Consider the following 16,423-nt stretch of genomic DNA (forward strand, 5'->3'; position numbering starts at 1 on the left):
AAGCCGTTCAGTCATTCCCTACGCCCAAAACCGTTAAAGAACTTAGGAGGTTCCTAGGGATGATTAACTTTTATCGTCGGTTTATACCCCAAGCCGCCCAGCTCCAAGCTCCGCTGCACGAGTCACTCACCGGCTCAGTTAGAGGATCACAACCAGTCGACCTGAAAGATGACCAGATGAAAGCTTTCCTCGACTGCAAATCTAGCCTCTGCCAAGCCGCAATGTTAGCGCACCCTGATCCTAATGCTCATCTTGCGCTCGTTACAGACGCTTCCGACACAGCTGCAGGCGGAGTACTTCAACAATGGAAAGGCGACGCATGGCAGCCACTAGCATTCTACTCCAAGAAGCTCAGTTCGGCACAACGGAAATACTCGCCCTATGACCGCGAACTGCTAGCGATCTACAACTCGATCAGGTATTTTAAGCATATGCTGGAGGCGCGAGTATTCACCGTCTTCACAGACCACAAGCCGTTGTGTTTTGCCTTCACAAACAGCAAGTCAAATTGCTCGCCGAGGCAGTTCCGACACCTCGACTACATTTCCCAATTTACGACTGACATCAGACATATCTCCGGGAAAAACAACGTCGTTGCAGACACCTTGTCCAGAATCGAGGAGCTCGAGAAACCAGTCGATCTGTCCATCCTCGCCAAGGCACAAGAGACTGACCAGGAACTCAGGCAGATCTTGGAAGGAGACACTGGGTACAGTATCAGCCTAAGGAAGCTGACTATACCAGGGTCATCTACGGCACTTTACTGTGACGACAGCACCTCGGCACTCAGACCATATGTGACTCCAGAGTATAGACGGCAAGTATTTAACAGCCTACACTCACTCAGCCATCCTGGGATCAAGGCATCTACGAAACTTGTAGCCGAGCGATTCATATGGCCGAGCTTAAACAAAGATTGTCGCGAATGGGCTCGGGCCTGCTTGGCCTGTCAGAGGTCAAAGATAACAAGGCATGTTCAAGCACCTTTGGGTACGTACCAGTTACCTAAAGCTAGGTTTACCCATGTGCATATTGACATAGTAGGACCGCTGCCTCCTTCTCAAGGGTTTCGTTACTGCCTCACTGCTATCGACCGCTTTACTCGATGGCCGGAGGCGATACCAATGATAGATATAACTGCAGAAACAGTGGCGAAATCACTGCTCACTACGTGGTTCTCCAGATTCGGTTGCCCTATAGATATAGTGACGGATCGAGGAGCACAATTCGAATCAGCTCTATTTAATTATTTGGCGAAGATCATCGGTTACAAGCATCGACGCACAACTGCATACCACCCTGCCTGCAATGGAATTTTAGAGAGATTCCATAGGCAGTTGAAAGCAGCAATCATATGTCATGCTCAAGAAAGCTGGACAGAAGCCTTACCATTGGTCCTGATGGGAGTAAGGAGCGCTTTTAAGGAAGAGCTGCAAGCTTCTTCTGCAGAGCTGGTATACGGCGAACCGCTCCGACTGCCTGGGGAATTTTTCCAGCCCAGTACCGACACCACAACCGACCTCACCGACTTCACTGCACGCCTGAAGAATATAACCCATAAACTTCAACCTGTGCCTACTTCTAGGCATGGTCAGAAGAAGACGTTTATCTTCAAAGACCTGGCATCATCCACCCACGTTTTCTTAAGGGAAGACGCTGTGCGTGGTGCTCTAAAACCAGCTTACACAGGACCACACGCAGTTCTGGAAAGAGGAGAGAAGGTTTTCAAAATACGGGTGAACGGAAAGACCAACACCGTAACCATCGATCGCTTAAAACCAGCTTACCTGTTAGCTGAGCCGACGTCTGGTACTGGAACTCAACCTGAAAGAGAGAATACGCCGAAGCCTGTGAAAGAAAAGAGAACTGTAAATGAAAAAGAACCACAGAAAGGAAAAATAATAAAGCATACCAGATCAGGCCGACGGGTAACCTTCCCAGATTATTATCGCCCGTGAGACGGTCTCTGGGGGGGACTGATGTGGCAATGCCACCCATCTGTATACTTATAAATACATATTACTTATATACATAAATATTACATATATACCTACTTACATAGTTAACATAATTAAATATATAAATCATATAAAACTCTTACATATATAAATATAAATGCACAAATAAATATATAAATATTCACTATAATAACGCACATGCAATATATACATAAATAAACACGTACATAGATACAAATCCAATCTCCGCCGCGGTGGACACGCAGCCGTGACGTCACACCAGGAAACCGGCTCGACGAGGTGCGCGGCCGCACTGGCCGCGCCGCCCGCCACGCCGCCACGCCAGTCAGACACTCGACCTGACGGCGAATGCATGCCGCTCCGCGCTGCGCCCGCGCTCGCTTATCGCTTACGTTTACGTAGTGTTTACATTTTCTTTCTTCCGCTTGTGCTTGAGACTATGTACCGCTTGTTTTAATACAGCTGTGAAAGTGATTAGTTGTTTCCTTTGGAGTCAATTCCCGTTACCCACAACTACAGGTTCACTACACATTTTTATAGGAAAATGCAACGTGTCACTTGAAGGGGTCCATCCGAGGCCCAAAGTACTTGAAGACTCACTGATAGATAAATTATCTTGTGTATTTATATCGAGATTGTCAAAAATAGATGGATGATTGCTTTTATATTTTCTAAGATTGAAACAACCTGATTTTAATGCGTTTGAAACTGATTTTTGAATGTATATTAATTGTTGAGGGTCATTTGCCCCTGTGATTAAATCATCCACATAAAAGTCCTTTTGAATGACTGTTTTGATTAACTCATCATCCTGTTGCTGCCCTAGTTCCCACAAACAACGTGTACTCAGATAACTTGCACTAGCTGTGCCATAAGTTAACGTATTTAGCACTAACGTTTGAATAGGTTGTGACTCGTCCTCTCTCCATAAAATAAGTTGCAAGTTCCTGTCACTCTCGTTTACTAACACCTGTCGGTACATTTTTTCAATATCGCCAGTGAGCAGGTACTTGTATTGCCTTGCGCGAATTAAAATGGAAAAGAGGGTATCTTGAACGTTTGGACCTATCATTAAAACGTCATTAAGGGAGTAGCCGGAAGTGGTGGGGGAGGATCCATCGAAAACTACCCGCAGCTTCGTAGATTCACGCTCCTCCTTAATAATTGCATGGTGGCAAAGATAATACGATGGGCTAGGGCTTGGCACAACATTAGAAATTGAAAGATGCCCTAAATCAGCATATTCATTAATGAACTTCGTATACTCACATTTAAGAGTAGTATTTCGTTTAAAACGTTTCTCTAAATTAAGAAATCGCTTTTTGGCAGTATTATAACTATCACCTAAACAATCTACAGATTCTTTTAATGGTAAATTGACACAAAATCGTCCTTCCTCGTCTCTTATAGTATGAGTGAGGAAGTGTTTTTCACATTCACTTTCTTGTTTACTCAAGTTTGGTTTTTTGGGAACTTCTTCCAAGTCCCAGAATTTTGACACTAAATTTTCGATATTTTCATTTTGCGTTGAAGAGACTACAGCATGATTGCAGAGTATCTTTTTGCTAGATACCGCTGAGTTTATACGTCCACATACTATCCAACCGAACTTTGAACTTCTTAACTTTGGGTTATTTGGTCCTAGGGAAATTTCCTCATGCCCTATAATATCCCAGAAGAGGTCAGCACCTATAACAACATCTATGGGGCCTGGCTGATGAAACATTGGATCAGCCAACTCAATATTTTGAGGTAAATTGAATGAGGTAATATCGACGGGCGCCTTTGGTATACGACCGGTAAGTTCGTCCATGACGTAACAAGATAAAATAGCACTAAACTTATTTTTTGTTGAATTTAATTGAACATCACAAGTTCCTTTTATTATATGTTTAGAAGGAGTATCGCCCATTCCTATAACATTTAAGGTTTCAAGTGAGCGGGGTTTCAATGACAGTTTGGCTTTCAGAGACTTAGTAATGAAAGATGACTCGCTTCCATTATCTAAAAATGCACGAATTTTTAACTTTTGATGGTCTACTGGATTCTCAACTTCAATAATTGCCGTGGATAATAAACCTCGACGGCCTTGAATTGTATTTTGATAAGCATAATTGACATGCACTGCGTCTTCTTCGTCTACTTGAGCGAGGTGGCTTGAGGAGGAAGATGGACGGTGGAGAAGACTATTGTGTCGCTCGGTGCAGCCGTGCTCGCGGCATGGACCCATGCGGCACTCACTTTCAACATGACCTTGCCTCAGACAATTTGTGCACAATTTATATTTTGTCACATCCATCATTCGCTCGTCAACTCCCTTCGCCTTAAAAGTAGGACAATCATAAATCCTATGACGCTCATTGCAAATAACACATGCAAATATGTTTTGCTTTTTATTGCTATAATTATTGGTTGAGCTTGCAAATGATTTGACGTAATTATTTTGAACTGGTCTTTGACCGTAATTATTGTTCGGTGCAGAACGTGAAGGAACGCTAGGTGGCTTTGACACACTAACAACATCTGATTTATTGTTACGATTTAACGATTCGAGTACATCAGCGCGATCGATCATGAACTTATAAAATTGTTCTAAAGTGGGTACATCACTGTCCAAATTATTACGGTATTCTTCCCATTTTAGCAAAGTATTACTGTCTAACTTAGAGGATAACATAAATATTATCAATACGTCCCACTTGTCTGTGGGCTGGCCTAGGCTGGTTAAGGCGCGCAAGTTTTTGGTCACGTGATCAACCAAAAATCGCAAAGACCGCTCTGATTCCCGTGGAAGCTGTTTAATATTGAATAATGAATTTAAGTGATGATTAATTAATATTCTTTTGTTATCATACCGATTGCAAATCATTTTCCACGCTTCACTGTAGTTATTTGTTGACACTTCCAAATTTGAAATGATCCTAGCCGCGTCACCCTGTAGGTATGACACGAGATAATGGAATTTATGTATGTCTGAAATACGCTCATTTTTGTGTATTAAATTTTCAAAAGTATCGCGGAATTCCAACCAACGAAAATATGCGCCATCAAATTTGGCAATCTGTATTTGAGGTAATTTTAACCCTATTTCGTAAGGATGAGCGAGGTCATTTATACAACATGACGTATTATGAGCGGAATTGCGCCTTTTCTCGCAATCAAATTTTTTAGAAAATCTTTCGACTAAAGTTTTTGCCGTAGCAATATTTACTATTATTTCGTGCTCCATGAGGTCACGCTCTTCAATTTCAGTCGAAATATTTTCAAAATTTAAGACCTCTATTTCACTTTGCAATTCATCAACCTTGACGGACAAAGCCTCAAACTTTGCGAGTTTTAAATTTAACTCGGTTAATTGAACATTATCCAACTCCGTCTTTGCTGCAATACTATCTAAATATTTTCCAAATTTAGTAATTTGTCCTTTGGCGGAAGCCCTTTTTCTAGATAATTGAAGCAACATTAACTTATCTGCCTTTTCAGTTTCGTTCGACATTTTTGTTAGTGACTGTACTTAGTTATTGAATTTAGATAGTAATGCAATAAAAAAAAAATTATAAAATGGCTCACGTTCCTCGTTCCGGTGGTACTTGCCGATGACAGGGAAACCGGCTGCGCACGCTCAGCAGACTCCTCCCGGCCGATGCCGAGCCACGGAGTTTATTTTCAAACGATGCCAGCGGCGCGCGGCGATTAGAAATAATATTGCCCTGGAATAGTCGGCAAATAATGCTAAATATATTGTGTTAAACCATTACCGCATATGACCCAATTTCACGTGTTAGGTTAAATCGAAGTAATCAAACCACAGTTTTTCACTCAACTAACTATATTTGAAACACTTGTTTACACCTCGGAATCCAAGCACCGAATGCCGCTCGGACTTGTTATCGGTTACCAGTTCAAAACTCGATCAACCCACTTTGTTTCAATAAAAGAGCACGAATAGGAACTGGCAACCAATCCCAAGTCAATAACATTACTTTATTTTCATTAGCAGTATTAACTATTGTACAATATATAAATGAATATTGAATAGGTATGAGTATGTAGTATTTCTAAATTAGTATAACAATATTTATAATTAATTAGGTACTTTCATTATTTAATATGTTTATAAAGTATATATTTAAACCTTGGACAACATTTTAGTTCCATATTTTCACACTAGGGGAACCCACTCGAGTTTCATTTAGTCAAAATATGACTATTAATAAACATAAGCTTACAGATTCGTCCATCCTGACAAATCATGTCACGACCTCGTGTAAGTTGATTTAGAAAACATGACCATCTCTTAATTAATTAACGGATTGTCTCATTTATCTGATTAATTATACAATATCTCATGAACTATTATTAAGTTTCAATAGTGAATCCTCTCTTTCCCATGTATTTGCATTACATACAATTTAAGTAACCCTGTGTATTAATTTATTCTCCAATTCATTATACTACTATAAAAATCCTTTATTTTTATAATATCTTACTAGCCAAAAATTTTAAGACTTCCAAAAATTATTTATTAATAACATAATAAATATATACCTTGATAACATATACCATCAATTACTCCAATATCTCATCACATAATATTTAACCACACCTTCCAAAAATAACCTTTAATCATTCCTTTGAAAAACAATTAACATCCTTCCATCATTTCTCTGAAATAAAAAAAAGATTAACATCCTTCCATTATCTCTCTGAAAAAAAAAAAAGTTAACATCCTTCCATTATCTCTCTGAAAAAAAAAGATTAACATCCTTCCATTATCTCTCTGAAAAAAAAAAGATTAACATCCTTCCAATAACCATTTTAAATTATATTTAATCATCCTTCTATCCGTGACACTATTTTCGTGGCTTTTATCTCATTTTACAGCTGTTTATTATTAGTATTTTTTTTTCTCTTGGATCATGATTCCTAAATTCCGCCTACCTCTAATATATCATCCGTTATATCTATGGCTGTGTTAGTACTGTTACTAACATCATCCTCTTCCATTTCTTCTGAGCTCGTGTCATCTTCTGACCTTTTGAAATGTAACCACGGGTGTATCTTTTCTACTGGATATACACCCCTGTAGATAGCCTTCCCTTTACGCCTCGTAATCTGAGTATCTTCTACTGAATATCTGTCGTTACACACTACCCCAACAATTTTGTACGGACCCAAACATTTTGATATTAGCTTCTTACTCTTTCCCGGGGCGAAAACATTCAGAGTCAGTGTGACCGATCAACGAGCATTTATTGCATTTTTTTATAGGCTTAGGACACTTTGACAAGGGGTGCCCATCTTCTCTGCAATTATAGCAACGTATATTAGTACGAGTATTATCCTTACTTGTACTTCCTGCAGTAGTATTAGGCTTGATCTCCCGAGTCTTTTTACTTGAATGATTAAAGTATCTAACGGGCCCTGTTTTTGCATTACGTAAATATGCCAAAAGCTTATCCGTATCTGTGAACTGTGCTGCCAGGCTGACGCAACTAGGAACAAAATAAGTTTTGTATGGAACTTGTTTCGCAAATCTTTGCCAACGAAGAAAAATAAAACGTCAGTGCTATTTATTCTGTCAAGTTTACATCAAGTCAACTGTCAGCCTAATTGTTTTGTTTGTTATGAAGGCTTCAATGTTTTGTTCTGGTATTTCGTGCATTTTCTTTATTATTTAGTGAAAATATCGATAATAGTGAACCGTGATCGGAGTAAAGAACGACTTTGTTACAATGCCACCGAGAAAACGGTTTACTAAGTGTGAAATATGTGGCAAGCGAGCCACTCGAGAAAATCACGAAAAAAAAGGGATTTTATGGCGAAATTTCCCTTGGATAAAGACCGGTACGTATTGCTTTAGATACTTTTTACCTTATTTTGGTGCAGCAGGCTTTAAACACATCGAAAATTTGATATTTTATGTTTTTTTTTTGTTGTGAACTAGGGATGTACTAAAACTATCGATAATTGTATGTTTATTTATATATCAGTGTAAGTAATTAAATAAAATATGTGAAATTTTCTGGGAACTTCATGCAATATGACACAAAATTAATTCGTCGAAGATTTTCAGTGGAAAATTATCTATCATCTATGCATTAATGGTCATTATTTAACATATTTTTTTTTTTTAATCTAGTAATTATTTAATATATTAATCAGAAATGTAAGTAAATTAATCTCTCTTTTTGTTAATCAATAAAAAATATTATACGACATTAGTACACAAATTGACTTAATCCCATAGGAAGCTCAATAAGTCATGTGTTGTGGGTACTTAGACAACGATATATACATATAAATACATAGAAAACACACATGACTCAGGAACAAATACGCATGGTCATCACATAAATAAATGCCCGTACCAGGATTTGAACCTGGGACCATCGACTTCATAGGCAGGGTTACTGCCCAGTAGGCCAGACCGGTTCTCATGATAAACAGACATATAAATACATAAAAAGTTAGAGCATTGATAAAGGGTTGTTGATAATTGGATGCCAAAAAAACATGATTTATAGAAGCATATTAGCGCTAAATAATAGTTAACACTTGGAATATAAACTGTACATAACCAAGGCTGTATGTTTTCAGATGCAGGCAGTGGGTCAAATTTGTTGGGAACAAAGACCTGATACATCTTCCCATAGAAAAGTTACATTTATTGAAACATGTATCTGCAGATCATTTTGAAAATAGTGCTTTTAATATAAAAAAAATAGTGAAGGATTTTATAATTACATTCTGAGTGTAACGAGGTATTCTAAAATAGAATCCTAGCGTAGTGAGGGATTCAAGTGTTAACGCCTAAGGGTGGTATTATTTTTGCTACCACGTGATAAATTTACATACTGCTTTTTACATCACCTATGAGGAAATTATTATGGTACAAATAAAAAATAAATAAATTAAATTAATTTATTTAATGTTAATTAAATTAAATAATTTAACCTAAGAAGTATGCAAAAAGAGGAAAAAAAGTGATCCCTCCTAGTAGGGAAGAAAAGTGCAACTTTGATCCTTCCTAGTGGTGAAGAACAACAAGGTGTTCTAAAAAAATCGGGTCCACTTTAAGCTCGACCACGTATTAGTCCACTCATAGAACTATCCACTATATAAGATACAACTTAAATGTGGACTCGATCCTAACTTGATTTAGAGTACAAAATTTGTAGACAAGAGTCTATATTTCAACCCTTCCCATTTTATCGATATCGATAAGAAACGCAAGCGTGTAGCGTACTACACTATTTAAATTGCTTATGTTGGTACTATGGTTCTTTGACAGTTCTTTGTCGTACATTTTGGTAATGATTTGCGAAACAAACTGATTCCACTCGCTAGTATGGAAGTCCCGTCTCTTAAAACGTAGTGATTATATGCTCTTTGTGTGCTGCCTCTGCTCCAAGACGCACCGACCTATCGTCTATACCATATAAGATACATTCAACCGCCCTTTTCCCTACTATGTCACAACGATTTAATAAGGCAACTTTTTCGTAGTAATATTCTTCGAGTGACTCTCCAAACTTAGCCTGCTTAGCCAACATGTCTGTTAACATTTGTCCATAATTTTCTTCTGAAGGAAAGGCAGATTTAAGTTTGGCTTGCCACTCGGACCATGAATATAACAAAGTTGGTAGACCCTCGTACCATTTTTTTTGCGACGCCCACCAACTTTGGTAAGGCATAATGTATTATTTGACGTTCTGACCATTCATACAACTGGGCACATTCATTAACCTTTGTTAACCAGTTTCTAATAGTTTGGTTTTTTTAATGAAGGATCAAATTCTGGCACTACGTTAACGTTTGAAAAAGTTTCCTTATTACCCCTACGAGAGGATCCAAGATTGTCTAACAGCTTTGTAAATTGAGACAAAAACTCACGTGATGTGTCCTCGGTAGTTGAAGATTGCTGTTGTCGAGGGGACACCCTAAATCCGCTTCGTCGTCGCGATGGTTCTCTGGATCGGTCATGGCGTCGTAGTGGTTCCCTGGATCTACTGCGAAGCCGTGGTTCCCGTTGATCGGCGTTGTTTCCGCTTCCTCGTTCATTAGCAAAGGCACGGCTCCGACTTCGATTACGACTCCGGCGTAAATGGGAGCGTGACCTCGTTGATGGTGAACGTTGGCGCCGTACCCTCCGTGGTGAAGGACTCCGCAGCACTCGTCTTCGTGGAGTCCGTTGTATGCTACGCCCGCGACCACCGTCGAGACTTGAGTTTTCATCGGCTGCTTCAGCTTGGGCCTCAGCCGGTAGTGCCTGATCGTCGTCATTCATTTGTAACTGTAACCAAAATACGCGAGGACATGATATGTTCATAACAATCTATATTTTACTTTATTTTACATTTTACTTTACATTTTATTTTACTTTACATTTGACTACTTTACATTTGACTCTACCTCTGACTCTACTTTACATCAGACTCTACTTTACATCTGACTCTACTTTACATCTGACTCTACTTTACATCACTCTACTTTACATCAGACTCTACTTTACATCTGACTCTACTTTACATCACTCTACTTTACATCAGACTCTACTTTACATCTGACTCTACTTTACATCTGACTCTACTTTACATCTGACTCTACTTTACATCTGACTCTACTTTACATCTGACTCTACTTTACATCTGACTCTACTTTACATCTGACTCTACTTTACATCTGACCCTACTTTACATTTGACCCTACTTTACATTTGACTACTTTGCTTTGCTTTACTGAAAACACTTCTTATGTTAACATTATCAATAATTAGAGAAAACAAAATGAAGCTCTAAACTCATGTTACAATAACATAATAATAATAGTAAAGTAAATTAAGTAATCTGGTCTGAATTATATCTTAAAATATACACTAATACGAAGCACAAGTCTATATTGACTTTCAAATAATCAGTCATCACTCATCACTTTCCTTGTAACTGTAATTTTTTTTTTTTTTTTACAGTGGAATTGAAGGTTACAATTTCTACAATAATCATTTTGATACTGCATTCAGATTTAATTACAATAAATATTCAATTAATAATGTAATCACCACCCCCCATAAGCAGTAGCGGTAATTAATTGTTAATAGAAATCGAACGAAATTACTAACTATAAAACTTTAAAACAAGATTAATATGGAACGTTGCTAGCCGCGTATATATGGCAAGAAAATGTACCTAAAAGTCCTGATTTACTCTCACGCGCTGCGTCGCGTTGCATGTGGTAAAACTGCAGGCGCTTATGTTTGTGGCCTATTTCCAACAGTATTAATTGTAAAGTAAAACATGCTAATATATTGAAATAAAAGTAACACGTACCGTTAAATTCATCCCACTTCTGAATATGTTAAACCATTACCGCATATGACCCAATTTCACGTGTTAGGTTAAATCGAAGTAATCAAACCACAGTTTTTCACTCAACTAACTATATTTGAAACACTTGTTTACACCTCGGAATCCAAGCACCGAATGCCGCTCGGACTTGTTATCGGTTACCAGTTCAAAACTCGATCAACCCACTTTGTTTCAATAAAAGAGCACGAATAGGAACTGGCAACCAATCCCAAGTCAATAACATTACTTTATTTTCATTAGCAGTATTAACTATTGTACAATATATAAATGAATATTGAATAGGTATGAGTATGTAGTATTTCTAAATTAGTATAACAATATTTATAATTAATTAGGTACTTTCATTATTTAATATGTTTATAAAGTATATATTTAAACCTTGGACAACATTTTAGTTCCATATTTTCACACTAGGGGAACCCACTCGAGTTTCATTTAGTCAAAATATGACTATTAATAAACATAAGCTTACAATTGTAAGCAAAGATAAGGAAAACGGAACCTAAATTAAATTGAACTCAATACGTAAAATATTTTAACTTTCACTTTAATTATACTAATGAAAATGTTCAAAACTTGTAAATGTAATAATAGTTATTAAAATTTATTGTTAGCTTTGTAATATTGAAAGACTTTGTATTGAATTTTATAAAATTGCAAAGTTCTTTGTTCACTTTTTTATGTTTCGGGTAGGTATAGAATCTGATGCAATGCACCTTTTGCACAAATTTAAGGTTTTTTATACGTAATTATAGTTTGAAACCACTTGATTTACACAATTGAAGATAAATTTTAAATAGTTATATTGTCTGTTGTTAGGAATATTGGAATTTAATGAAGGATAGACACTTATCTTTTGGTGGCGGCGTACGAATGTAACTGCTCGATGTGAACTTTAGCGGTTTCACTGGTCGAACCCTGGGTTGGAGATCTTCACTTCTTGAAGCCTGGTGACTTTAGACATCCCCTAGTAGCTCCAGAATAACACAGCAATCCTCTAGGCTTGAATTGCGATGCTGAAGATCCGTTACTCGTCGCGTCGGCCGATGTCGTATTTAATTATTGTACATTTTCTTCATTATTTCGCGGATTCTTCTTTATTTCCCCTCGTGGGCAACCATGTCATATCTTTAGAGGATATGATGGTGTAAATCAAATGCCCATATATATGCAAAATTAATTTAATAAAAAAAAGGTGTTACTTGTACAGAGCTCGTATTTGAAGTGAGCGATGACAATTAAAATTGTTCCATGTACTATAAACGCCTGCCGATTGGTTTACGCAAAGTTCACGACACACACTTAACACTCTATTTTGAATATAGGCTTTCAAAGCCTGTACAGATTGAGTTTGCTGAAAGTTTAACAACACTGAATTACTAATTAATAAAAAAACATAAAACATTATATTTGCATGGAACATAATCGATTTTTCTAAGCGTCAAACTTACCTACATCCGTACTTTACGTCTGTCGACATATATTTTACCGCAAAGCAGCGGCCAGTGTGAGTTGGAACCTTTGTGGTTCCTAAAGGATTCAGATAAACTTCATATAAACGCCTAGTGGAAATGAACAAGCAAAAATACAATTTCCAAGACATATGGTTCTCCCCATATGGTCGCAGTTCTACCTAACACTCCTCCTCGCTTCGCTCGTCGTCGTACCTAACGGCGACCAGCTTTAAAGTTGAATAGGTAGATTGTTGTATAATTTAATAGTTTGATTGACACCAAGTATATTTATCATAGAACACTATGTCACCATTCGTTAAAATTTAGTACTATATTTTAATTATTATACGAAATGTATGTTATAACAAGTAAAATTATTCCTAAGGATTGTTATGAAGAATGTTTTTATGATGATAGAGCATTCTGTCATTAAATTAGTATGACTAACAACTTTATATGTTTTGTTTTTATACATAATGTTTATTATGAGTTTCAATAGTAGTTAAATGAAATTATGCTAAAAGTTTGTATTAAAATTGAACGGCACCCCATCGTGTGACATAACGCTGACGAGACGCCGCCAACGCTCAAAAGACGCTAGTGCGGGGTCGGGATAATTTACAAAAATTAGGCTTTAAAGTATATTTATTTTATGATATCTACAAGAAAGACGCGTAACCTAAACTTTTTTTTTTTTTATACTACGTCGGTGGCAAACAAGCATACGGCCCGCCTGATGATAAGCAGCCTCCGTAGCCTATGTACGCCTGCAACTCCAGAGGAGTTACATGCGCGTTGCCGACCCTAAACCCGCCCCCCCTCATTGAGCTATGGCAACTTATACTAAAACTCCCTTATTCATAAACGTCTACTAAAGCGCTAATAATCGTTTGTCCCTTTCCATCATACCAATACGTCGGATAGGGACAAACGATTATTAGCGACTTGTTAACTTTAGTAGACGTTTATGAATAAGGGGGAAAATGTTTTAACCACCAGCCATACTCTGCGTAGTGACTTTATTATGGCACCATTGCCGAAATCGCGAAAAAAATTAATATTTTAATATTACATTCCGGGCATTCCGGCTGATGTGATGCCGCTGATTTCTATGGAGCAGCCATTTTCCGCGATTTCGGCATTGGTCTAGTAATAAAAGTTGTTCAGTATAACCTATAAAGTTACTACGCAACTAAATAAATGATTTACTTACTTTACTTTACGCAGAGTAAGCGTGGTGGTTAAAATTTCACCCTGTACTCGTATAAAATGTTGCCCGAAATTTGTTGTAACAGCAGCAATTTACAGCGATTACTATATCGATTTGCACAGGTTTAGAAAATTGCCTTAACCAATAATATTATATGTAATCTACTAGTGTTCAATATGAGCTCTTTTTTCTCTTCAAATTAATTAGTCCTTTCCTTTCCCTTACAATATAACATACAAAACTATCTTCACAAAACCGGGGAAATAATGGCAACAATCCGCTTTGTAGCCAATTAGTGTTAAAAGCCGTTTTGTGTTCGAATCGGCGTGCATTCGTCCGCGCCCAACTTTTCATTACATTTGAGCGAAGCGTTTCCCCTATGTAGTTTATGTTAGCCTGGTCTTGTCGGCCACTAGTTTGCCTCTTTTGGTTGAGTTTTCTTTACAAAGTTTACAAAAAAAAAAACAATATGTCACATAAATAAAGAAAGTGGTAAAAATATGGTGTCTTAATGATTCAATTTAGTAAGATTTTATAAGTTTATTTGAAGCGGAGTTCTTTTGAATTACCTAATCACACGACGTGTACACGATGACTAGGAAGTAGGACGGCTATATGTAGATACACATTGCTCCAGTAATATCATACATTAGAACGAATATCTGACGCAATCCAACTTGTGTATATTATTGACCGAGCATTAGTGAATGTCTCCGTTTCAACATAGGGGTCATCCATTAATTACATCACACGAATGTCTAGGTTTTTTGACCCCTCCCCCCCTTCTTGTCACACTTGGTCACATTTGGCAAAACCCCTCCCCCCCTGGCGTGACGTCACATTTTTCGAATGAGGTATTATTAATATTTTATCAAAATACTTTTGATAAAAGAAATATAAGTAATTTTATAACACAAAACCGATTAGGAAAGAAAATTAAACAAATATAACGAATAATCGTTCCAAACACTCGTTATTTAACTTTACAACGAATGAAAAATCTAAAAATAAAATCGATTACTGGTGATGTTAAAGTGACGTCACAAAGTTTGTGACTCCTCCCCCTTCTCACAACATGTCACATTTTCTTGACCCCCTCCCTTCCCCTGAACGTGTGATGTAATTAATGGATGACCCCATATTGTAGGTGGCGGTTTTCTTAAGGTGACTTGAAAAGTTTTTATACCTGTATAAAAGTAGTCTAACAATAGTGACTTTGTATGTATGTATATAATATCTTATGCAACTCTTACTCTTACTTATCGAAATTTTAGTATTTTCAAATTCTTCATATAATGACGCTGACGGTGGAAAGGCGAACCTCAGGCGACTACAAACTCCTGTTTTAAAAATGTTTTCTTTTAGAAAAACTTTCGTCCCTTTTCGGAGCTTTTGTTTATCTTGTGTATGACATTGATGAATTGTTTCAGCTTCAAGACGAGTAAAGGCGTGGGTTACACCGCGCACTTCGTGGGCAACTGTCTCGTGCTGACTTCCATGAAGGTGCGGGGGAAGGGGTTCCAGCATTGTGTCAAATACGAGTTCCAGCCCAGGAGGTAAGATAATACGAATAGTACCTAGGGCAAACCTGGGCTATTCGGTGATACTTTTTTTTTTTTTTTATGCTACGTCGGTGGCAAACAAGCATACGGCCTGCCTGATGGTAAGCAGTCTCCGTAGCCTATGTACACCTGCAACTCCAGAGGAGTTACATGCGCGTTGCCGACCCTAACCCCACCCCCCTCGTTGAGCTCTGGCAACCTTACTCACCGGCAGGAACACAACACTATGAGTAGGGTCAAGTGTTATTTGGCTGCGGTTTTCTGTAAGGTGGAGGTACTTCCCCAGTTGGGCTCTGCTCTAGATCTGGAATGACATCTGCTGTGCTGTGCCCTACCACACAAGGCGAGATGACATTCACATTGCCCATACCTCTCTTTTGGACGTAGTTTAAGGACATACCCGGGTCCAAATAAACTTGGTTATTCAGTGATTTTATTGCTTAAAACGATATCTAAGAAATAGCACGAATGTGGCTAATGTGGTGTAATATGGTTCCAAGTCATAAAATGACCAGGTAACTTGACTAAGAGATAATAAAACTGACGATCACCGAATAACTATGTATCACCAAATAGCCAAGGTTTGCCCTACTAGTAGTACTAAAAAAAGGACGCTTACCACGAAGAATTTCGTACATTGACCCGCCTGTTCCTATTTCTAATGCACGCGTGTAATTATTATACTAATTATATTGCTGTCAATGTACCAAAGGCTTCATACTTAGCGTCCCTACTTTAGTACAGTCAGCTGCAAAAATATGTATCGAGAGAATCGTCTCATAAATATGGTACTACGCTCTTATTACACTGGAATATTACTATGGGACATATTTTTGAGTAAGATGTGTTG

The 16,423-nt window shown here is 37.8% G+C and overlaps 1 protein-coding gene across 16 annotated transcripts in view; it reads left to right on the forward strand.

Annotated features, from left to right (window-relative positions):
* The window catches only part of LOC133524685 (neurobeachin), a 963,862-nt gene that overhangs the window by 613,577 nt on the left and 333,862 nt on the right, over positions 1-16,423 (forward strand). For all 16 annotated transcript variants that reach the window (XM_061860799.1, XM_061860801.1, XM_061860790.1 and 13 more), the window contains exon 7: positions 15,442-15,567. In XM_061860799.1, the coding sequence (XP_061716783.1) occupies positions 15,442-15,567 (126 nt within the window). The remainder of the gene's footprint in view (positions 1-15,441; positions 15,568-16,423) is intronic.

This window comes from Cydia pomonella, chromosome 14 (genome assembly GCF_033807575.1).
Source record: "Cydia pomonella isolate Wapato2018A chromosome 14, ilCydPomo1, whole genome shotgun sequence".
NCBI lineage: Eukaryota > Metazoa > Arthropoda > Insecta > Lepidoptera > Tortricidae > Cydia > Cydia pomonella.